Source organism: Gracilinanus agilis, chromosome 1 (genome assembly GCF_016433145.1).
Source record: "Gracilinanus agilis isolate LMUSP501 chromosome 1, AgileGrace, whole genome shotgun sequence".
Taxonomy (NCBI): Eukaryota; Metazoa; Chordata; class Mammalia; order Didelphimorphia; family Didelphidae; genus Gracilinanus; species Gracilinanus agilis.
In genome coordinates, this window is record NC_058130.1 from 749347370 (window position 1) to 749357629 (window position 10260).

The 10260-nt window shown below is 41.8% G+C and overlaps 1 protein-coding gene across 1 annotated transcript in view; it reads right to left on the reverse strand.

Annotated features, from left to right (window-relative positions):
• The window catches only part of TMEM132B (transmembrane protein 132B), a 421888-nt gene that overhangs the window by 167943 nt on the left and 243685 nt on the right, over window positions 1–10260 (reverse strand). The window contains exon 5 of the mRNA XM_044685397.1: window positions 6588–6601. Coding sequence (XP_044541332.1) covers window positions 6588–6601 — 14 coding nt within the window. The remainder of the gene's footprint in view (window positions 1–6587; window positions 6602–10260) is intronic.

Genomic DNA, 10260 nt, shown 5'->3' on the forward strand with positions numbered 1-10260 from the left:
GAAAAAGCAGCCAATTGTAGACTATATTGAGTTGACTGAGTGATACAGTGTATAGAGCACTGGACTTGGAATCAGGAAAACTCAAATTCATGAGTTTAAATCTGACCTCAGGCATACTAGCTCTGTGACCCTGGGCAAGTTACTTCACCCTATTTGCCTTGGTTTCTTCATCTATAAAAGGAACTGGAAAAGAAAATAGCAAACCACTCCAGGATCTTTGCCAAGAAAACCTCAAATTGGGTCATGAAGAGTTGGACATTACTGAAATGGCTGATCCTAGACTAAAAGGTACAAAGTACTTAGGACTAGATGATGATGGTATCACTATTCCTTGTTGGTCAAAAAATATCTGAGATATAATCATAGTAATAATAATTTTGTTTTTTAGTTGTTTCAGTCATGTCAGACTCTTCATGATGCTTTTTGGGATTTCTTAGCAAAAATACTGGAGTTCAGTTTGCCATTTCCTTCTCCAGTTCATTTTACAGATGAGGAAACTGAGGCAAACAAGGTTAAGTGACTTGTTTAGTCACAGGGCTACTATCTGGAGCCAGATTTGGACTCAGATCTTCCTGACTCTAGGCTAGGTCTGGCACTTCATCCACTGTACCACCAAACTGCCCACAAATAATGGTTAGCATTATACAATGTTTTAAAGTTTGCAAAGCCCTTTGAAAATGTTCTCCCATTAATCCTCACCCCATCTCTGGGTGGTAGGTGCTATTATTATCCCCTAAAGGAGAAAAGGAAGTATTAGAGGCTAAATGATTGGTTCAGAGAAATTTGAACCTAGCAACTTGCCAGCCTTCAGTGCACAATATCACATTTGCGGAAGGGCATTGATTACCTACTACTACATCACTGGCTTCCTTCCAATAATATCATGGAGATTGGGGTATAGATTTAAAAACCTCGAGGTGGGAAAACTCAAAGACACTGAGATACAAGTTAATCAACATCATGCAGCCGCCCCATTCTGGAAAATAAAAATACACGTTCTAAATCTCCTGGGGAAATTCATCTGCGATCTTGGGCGTAGAAGTTAAGATGGAAAGAGAAAGAAAGATTGTTCCAGAGGGGGCTCTTCGACCGGGGCGAGGGGACTGGGGAAGAAGATGATATTGTTGTTCCTGGATGGGTGATTGGAGGTTTTCTTTGAACACTGTATCATGTCAGCATTCTCTGGGACTCAGGAATACCCTTTTGTCTCTATTATAGCTCCAAATTGGCTATCCATCCAATTGGCCCTCTTATTAAGGCAGCAATCATTATATACCTCTGGGTTTCATACCCCTTCTCCTCAGCCCGCTCTTCAAGTTCAGTCTGAGGGTCACGAATATCAGAATGTGGCAGGAGGGCACAGTATATGTGTCCCTCCCAATGGGGCCAAAGCACAACTGCTTCCATAGAACGAGCTCTAATCCGGTCCCCCAATAAAGAAGGATTGTAGATTTAGACATGGAATGGAATACCACGAATATGTAGTTCAGCTTCCACATTTTCTAACTGAGGAAACGAGATCAGAGAGGTTTAGTGAATCTAAGGTTACATTGTTAGTAAAAGAGGTAGAATTTGAACCCAGGTCCTCTGACTCCAAATCTAGTGATCCATCCAAATTGCCTCCCCAGGTCTTACATCCGCTCTCAAGTAGAGGGGAAAATCTATTCTTAACATCAAACAAAATTTCAGTTAGAAGGGATCTCGGGAACCATTTAATAATAATAATAATAAAATGTTTTGCCACTGTTCAGTCATTTTAGTCATGTACAAATTTTCATGACCCCATTTGGGGTTTTCTTGGCAAAGATACAAGAGGGGTTCACCATTTCTTTTTCAGCTCATCAGATAGGTGAGGAAACTGAGGCAAACAGGGCTAAGTGATTTGCCTAGAATCCCACAGCTAGATTTGAACTCAGGGAGATGAATCTTCCTGACACCAGACCTGGCTCTCTATCCATTGCTCCACTTAGCTGCCCCATTTAATCTGAACTGTACCAAAAAAGAATCCTCCCCACAATACACTGGAATAAGTGGTCATCTCACCTTCGTTTGAAGTATTCCCAATGAGGGGAAACCTACAGTTCATTTTGCTTTTTTTTAATTTTTTTAAACCCTCACCTTGGAATCAATACTGTGCATTGGCTCCTAGGTGGAAGAGTGAGTGGTAAAGGTAGGCAATGGGGGTCAAGTGACTTGCCCAGGGTCACACAACTGGGAAGTGTCTGAGGCCAGATTTGAACCTCTCATCTCTAGGTCTGACTCTCAAACCACTGAGCTACCCAGCTGCCCCCTCATTTCGCTTTTGAATAAGTCTCACTGGCAAGAAGAATATGTTTGTTTGTTTTTTCTCCCCTTCTATTAAGTCCAGATTTTCTTCTTTGCAAAGTGTGAATGTAGAAAATCAGTGCAATAAAGGACCTTCAAGGCCTTCTTGTCCAGACTCCCACCTAGCACAGGAAACGCCAGCCTTTCAAAGAACAAGTAAACACCCTCGGCAGGAGGAAGGAGAATCTGAACAGGTTTTGCTCTCTAGGTTGCTCTTTTCTTCTGAAGATAACACTATTCAACTTTCTACCAGGCAGTTATATCCGGTTACAAGCACGGGGCCATTATCTAATATTGTCATCATTTTTTTTCTTCATTTCCATCTGTGAGGAAAATGGTCCAGGTTATTCTATCAGATGGTGTTTTAAATGAGCTCTGATATACATATAAAATCCAAACTGACAACAGTGATTACAGAGGGGACCTTGGGAGAAAACTGGGAGGCCCTGAAGATGCCTGGAAGGGATAAAACGGAAAGTAAATGTCCATCCAAGCTCGCTGAGGCCAAATGAAACAACGGCTTCCCAACCCAGATGCAGCTATAGAGATCCACAGTTTAATCTAATCACTATAATAGTGCCAAGAAATCCACAACGTGATTCGATACAAAAAGCACTCTTTACGCACCTACTATGTGCTAGTCACTCTGGTGGCCACTGGAATACAAGGTCCAAGTCAAAATACATCCTGCTCTTGAGGAACTTATCTTCGACTGGAAATCCAAAACCTTCCCTTCCTTAAAAATGCTGTCAGTCAAATCTGACCTCAGACACTCCCCAGCTGGGTGACCCTGGGCAAGTCACTTGACTCCCATTGCCAACCCTTACTGCTCTTCTACATTTGAGCCAATACACAGTATTGATTCTAAGATGGAAAGTGAGGGTTTTAAAAAAGAAAAAGAAAAGGAAATGCTGTCAGGCGGCAGCTGGGTGGCTCAGGGAATTGAGAGCCAGGCCTTGAGACGGGTTCAAATCTGGCCTCAGACACGTCCCAGCTGTGTGACCCTGGGCAAGTCACTTGACCCCCCATTGCCTACCCTTACCACTCTTCTGCCTTGGAACCAATACACGGATTGATTCTAAGATGATTCTAAGAGCTTAAAAAGAATGCTGTCCAAAATGGCACTTCCTTCTTCATCTCTGAGCTTCCACAGAATGGCCTTGAACATATACTGACATGCTATTGATCTAATACATACTTTCATCAGGATTAAGAATTCCCAAGGTGGGAACACCGAGCCCCCCACCAATGCAGATCAGCAATTCATTTGTGACTTAGATTCTTAGAAAGTTTCCAGGGGCATAGCGTGGTTAAACGACTTACCAATGACCATACACCCAGAAGGCATCAAAGGTAGCATAAATTATGTACAGCTCTAAGGCTGGCAAATGTTAGCGTGTGAGTGATTTGAACCCAGGACTTTTCTGACTGCAAGTCTGGGATACTTTCTGCTCCATCACATGGCCTTTCTCATTATTATTACCTGCTATTATTATCTTATACTAGAACACAAGGTTAATGAAGGTCATTGATTCATTCATTCAGATTAAATCTTGGGGGGAAAAACGTCCTTAGGTAACGTTCTCTTACAGCAAACAGATAAGAAGAATTTCTAATTAGAATACAGCTATCAGATGTTGGCATGTAAATATACACTTTCGAAGCAGCTGAAGACACTGAAAGATTTATTTTCATATACTTTAGCCATTCCTCTGCAATCCTGTTCAGATGAATTTGAGCTCTCTATTTAAAAAAAAAAAAAAGGATTTGCTAAGCAAAGATAATATTTCAGTCTAGGTCTGTCTGAATTGTCTGAAAGCCTGAATCCACAGAGTCTGAATTCATAAAGATTGTTTCTATATTTAAAAAGAATGGAATGAAAAACCTGTTAAGTGATGTGTCTAACATCACACAGTAGCTGCCGTGATTATGGCAGAAATTCAATAAACCAAACAGATTATGGACCTACTGTGTGCAGAATACTGTTATGTCGGGAGCAAGATTTAAATTTTATATGAGATATGGTCACTATTTTCCTTTCTTTTTTTTTCCTTGAACCCTTATCTTCCATCTTAGAATCAATACCATGCATTGGTTCTAAAGCAGAAGAGCAATAAAGGCTGGGCCATGAGGGTTCAAGTGACTTGTCCAGTTCACACAACCAGGAAATGTCTGAGTCCAGATTTGAACCCAAGACCTCCCTTCTCTGGGCCTGGCTCTTTATCTACTATGCTACCTAGCTGCCCCTTAGTCACTATTTTCATTGAATTTACAGTTGGGAATGGGGATATGATACATTTAATTCAATTCCATCAACATCTATTAAGCACCTATTATGTGCCAGGCTAATGAAGCACAAGGGATACAAATTTCTTAAAGACAGTCCCTGACCTCCAGGTACTTATGATCAAATGGAGGAAGGCAAGATAGCAGGAAGGGGAGAACCAGTGGATGCCCAGTGCAGGGCCATCTTGTTCTGGGAAACCGAGCTGCAGCTGCAAAGTGGGGTGAGCTAGAAGTCCACATTCTGTGCTCTATAAAGGAAGGCTTGGAGACAAGTTCAGTCTGTCACACTCCAGCCCTCCAATGGGAAAGGAGAGGAAGCTGAGGGAGATGGCAAGGTGAATCCCTAAGGCTTGACTTAGCATCAGTTTAGCCTGAGAAATAATACTGTCCCAAAGACTGAAATCAGAAGTATTTCTCTCCATCAGTGTCGATGTCTCTGGAGTCAGAGATCCTGGGTTAAAATCTCATCCCTTCTTAGGTGTGGCTTTAGGTGAGGCTCTCTCTGAGCCTCATTTTCCTCCCCTGTAAGTGAGGGGATTGTACTAGATGGCCTCTAAAGTCTGTAATTCTATCTTATGTGACCCTAGACAAGACTCTTCATTTCCCTGGGCCTCAGTTTCTCCATCTATAAAATGAGAGGAGTGGGGGATAGTCTAGATCCCTCTCAACTATAAAGCAGAGATACTGTGATCCCATCTTGCATGACTGCAATGGCTTAATGTCCTCGAGCCTCAGTTTACTCATCTGTGAAAGGAGGGGACTGGACTAGATGACCTTTGAGATTCCATTCCAGTTCTAGATCTAGGATCCTAAAATGTCCTCCTTAGAGATTCCCCATGAGGGGACCCTTTTTAAGTTCTCTGAACATCCAGAGAATAAAAGCAGAGCACGGCTGTTTTCTTTCACTTATCTCAAGACTAACCCAACCTCCTTTTCATTTTTACATCTCTACGCTATACAAATCTCTCCCTTATTCCTCTTTTCCTCTGTAATCCCTTGTCCTCAAGCTAGGAAGCACAGAACTTAAAGTCACAACGGCAATTCTCAAAAATCAACATTCAAAAAACATGACCAGAAAAGGACCAAAGAGTCAGTTCAGTCTGGGTGAGGGGGAAGGAGAAGGTCAGCTACATAAAACCAATAATTGGTATTGCTGTAGCACCTTAAAATAGGCAAAGCTCTTTACATACGTGGCCTCACTGGATCCTCACAACAACTCTCTGAGGTAGGTGCAACAGATTTTATTATCCCCATTTTACAAATGAAGCAATTGAGGCTCAGAAGAGTAAAGTGAATTCCTGAGGAAGACACACACACACAAAAAAAAATTAGTGAGTTTCAGTGGCTATACCTGAACCCAGCTCTTCTCAACTCTTTAAGTCTAGAAGACTTGGACTTAGACTCAGTCTAAACACCCTGACCCTCCTGATCTGCTAATCCAATGCATAATTCTTTCATCACAGCATCTTCTGTGGACCACAAATCCCTTTGGGAGAAGAAATCAGTAGAGAATTCAAGTGTAGCAGAAAGACACTAAAAGGTTTCACAGGAGTGATATATCACAGGGATACCCCAAAGACTTTTCCAATATTGTTTGAGTGCTTTCTTGCCTTCTCTTCATTGTGGTAAGAGAAGAAACAAAATTCCCTTTGTCAAAAAATGACAGGCAGCACACACACACACACACACACACACACACACACACACACACACAGGAAAGGCTTTGGCTGTTAAGAAGCATGTAATTCCCACAGGGCTCCCTGGGATCCAAAGCTGAAGCCCCCGCGTTTTTCCCTCTAAGCATGTGTCAATAAGCCTCTTTGAATCTGCCTGGCTCAAAAGCACTGAGACAAGGTGAGAGAAAGAAGCAATGATGAGCATTAGTTTCCTTTAATAAAAGAGATTAACCTTAAAAATACTTGACAGCTGTTTCGACATATTGTTTATCTCTGCGATGATAAACAGTATGTCAAAACAGCTGTCAAAGGCTCTCTATCTTCCATAGTCATGTTTCCATGTGTGGTTAATGACATGGGATTTATTATTTAGAAATATCCTTGAGGTTACGAGCAAAAGTGAAAACTGATGACTAAGTATAATCATCAGGACTTGGCTATCGGGGATTATTGGCTAAATGGGGCCACCGTGGACAGGGAGCAAAAACTGTCATTTCTGTAAGAAACACAGACGATAATAAAAGGAGCTCTTCTTTGTGATATAAGGGGAAGGAAGAGCACTAGAGCTGGGCTGAAGCAAATAAGATGAAATTTCATGGGGATAAATGTAAAGTCTGGCTTTGGGGTTCAAAAACTCAACTTTCATACAACATGCTGAAGTGTCCCTACAGAGTCTCAGGGTAGGGTTTGGGGATGGGTTACAAATTCAATGAGTCAACAACTGCCAGGCATCTAAAAAAAATGAATGGGATCTTGGGACACAGTAAGTGAAATATAATAGTCTAAGCAAAGACTATTGGAATTAAGACTAGAGAAATTATAATTCCACCACATTCTGCCCTAAGGAGACACTTCTAAGATACCAGGTGTTCAGATCTGGGCAACACATTTTAGGAAGACCCAATGTCCTTCCTTGAGGTACTATGAGAAGTCAGTATTAATTTGTACCTCTTTTTTGGCCTCCCAAAAAGTCATTTCATTTTAGGGCTGAACTTCAAAAGGTCAATCCTCCAAGCTATGTTGAATCCTTTCTCCTTTTGTCTAGATATAAATACTGTCGGGGAGGAGACTTGCTTCTTATTTATCTGTAAAATAAGGACTTGATTAAGTAATAAAGTTGGCTTGGCAGTGACCATGTTGTGGGTAGCCTGCCATGGCATCATGGGGAAGAAACCCTGCCATGCATCAGAGTGACTTGGAGTCACTTCATGGGAAGAAATCTTGAGTTAATTTCTTGTGTGGCTATTGTTCAATGAGAAATCTCTTAGCATGTCCTAAGGAGGGACCAGCTAATGACATCAGAAGGGAGACATATTAGTTTGGGCTATAGGAAAGAGGCTCTTTATTCTACCCTTTTAACAAGTATACAAATGGCCATGCTGTAGGCAGTGTCACAATGAAAGGAGTAATGAGTTTGAAGCCAGAGGATGTAGGTTCAAATCCCATAACTGACATCATTACTTTTGTTTCCTTGCCTGCTATCCAGGCCTCAGTTTCCCCATCTGTAAAATGAAGTATTTTGACTAGATAGCTTCTGAGGTCTCCTCCAGCTCCAGAACTATCAACCTCCCTTGACTTCAGTTTCTTCAACTGCAAAATAAGGTGATGGGATTAGATGACCTCAAAGATTCTTGTGTCACTGATTCTGTGATCCTCTGATTCTATAAATCTGTGCCCTAATAATCCATAGTGTTCTGTTGCTCATGGATGTATCTTACTGTTATTGAAAATGAGAATAAGCGTACTTGAGCTGCAAATTAGTCAAGGCCCTTCTTGCAATCCTACTCAACTGAGAAACTGATGATCCAAAAGACAATTTGAACAGACCTTGACATACTGTAAATGGACTCACAGCTGCTTCATCCTGTATAAATCCTGTATATATCACCACTCACCCACTAAGCTGCCAAACCTACACCCAGAAAGGTGCTGAGAAGGAAAGAGAGAAGGGAAGGAAGAAGGGAAAGAAAAAGGGCCATACAGAGATATTTGGGCTATGTCACTCTTGACTCCAACTATCAGGATTCACAGAGCATCCCTGTTTAGCATTCAAGCCATTGATCACTGCTAGCCCCTTTCCAAGCTTTTTTTTATACCTCCTTCCCCAACAAGTACTCTTCAAACAAGTGACTCAACAAGATTTTCCATCCCTCAGCTCCAGGTCTTTTTTCTGGCTGTCCCCCATTTCCCCCAGAGAGGGAATGCTCTCTCTCTTCGAGGACACCCACTAACCTCCCTGGCTTCTGCTAAGGTCTGACTAAAATCCCATCTTCCAAGGGAAGGCTTCCTCCACACCTCTTAATTCTATAACCTCCCCTCTGTTACTCATTTCCTATTAATCCTGCACAGAGCTTCCTTTGCCTGTTGTCTCTCCCATTAGATTGGAAGCTCCTTGAGGAGAGGGACTAACTTTTGTCTCTTTTTGTATCACTGGTGATTAGCACAGTGCCAGGCACATGGTAGGTGCATAATAAACTGAATTTATTGAATTCATCCAATTTAATTTGCTGACTTTGTGCAAGCCCTTTCATCACTTTTTTGGTCCTCAGATTCTTTGTCTGTCCAATTAGGAGTTAGGCTGAGATAGTTTCTTAGATCTCTTCTGCCTCTGGCTATAAGATCTTATAAGGGTTTAGTCTAGCCCAACCTTCTCATTTTTACAGGTGAACAAACAAAGTCTACTGAATGCTCCCCCCAAAACTTCTTTTATAACACACTGTGAGGCATACAACTGTGAACCCTGCAGATGAGAGGTCTGGGTCAGGCTGTATCATTTTTTTCTATTCAAGATGAACCCAGCTAGGTGACCTCTTGGCTTCTTTTAGGTCCTACCTAAAATGCCAGCTTCTACGAGAAGCCTTTCCTGATCCTCTTTAACTCTAGAGTCTTCCCTCCGAGATTATCTCCAATTGATCCCATCTTCTTTATAAGCTTCTTTGTAAATAGTTATTTGTATGTCTTGTGCCCCATTAAGCTGTGAGCTCCTTGAGTGTAGGGGCTGTCTCCTGGGTCCTTTTGTATCCCCAAAGCTTAGAACAGTGCCTGGCACATAGTGTGTACTTGATATGATTTTTGGCTGACTGCTACCTTGGGGCAGCCTTCATCACCTCATGCTTGGACTGCTGCAATTGCCTACTAGTTGGAACCTTTGCCTCACTCTACTCCAAGCCATCCTCCATTCAGCTACCAAAAGATTTTCTTCAAGAACAAGTACACGGCTGAACAATAAATTGCAACGCCTCCCTCTTATCCACAGGATCAAACAGAAAGTTTCTATTTAAAGTCCTTTAGCAACCTAGCACCTTCTTACCTTTCCAGTTTCTAATACTCCCCTCTCTGAACTCAGCAAGCCAGTGGCACTGGTCTTCTTATTACTGCTTAAACACACTCTATTGACAAATTCCATGACTTCTTTTTTTAAACCTTTACTTTCCACCTAAGAATCAATGCTGTGTATTGGTTCCTAGACAAAAGGACAGTAAGGGCTAGACTATGGGGGTTAAGTGACTTTGCCCAGAGTCATACAGAAAGAAAGTATCTGAGGCCAGATTTGAACCCTGGACCTCCTCTCTTTAGCCCGTCTTCATGGTTTTTCAATAGCTTCCTCCATACCTGGAATGCTCTCTCTCCCCTTCTTCAGCTTCCTGGCTTCCTTTAAGACCTAGTTCAATTCTCTACTTCCCTCTCCTACTCTGGAACCCTCCTCTATAAAGTTGCTTTCTACTTATATTGTATAAATCTCACATGTACAATTTTTGGCACATTCTCTTCCCCACTAAAATGGAAGCTCCTCGAGCATCTTCTTTCTTCCTTCCTTTCTTCCTTCTTTCCTACCTTCCTTCCTTCCTTCCTTTCTCTCCTTCTCCCTTCCTTCTTTCCTTCCTTTCTTTTTCTCCCTTCCTTCCTTTCTTTCTCTTTCTCCTTTCCTTCTTTATTTCTATCCTTCATTCTTTCCTTCTTTTATCTTCCTTCC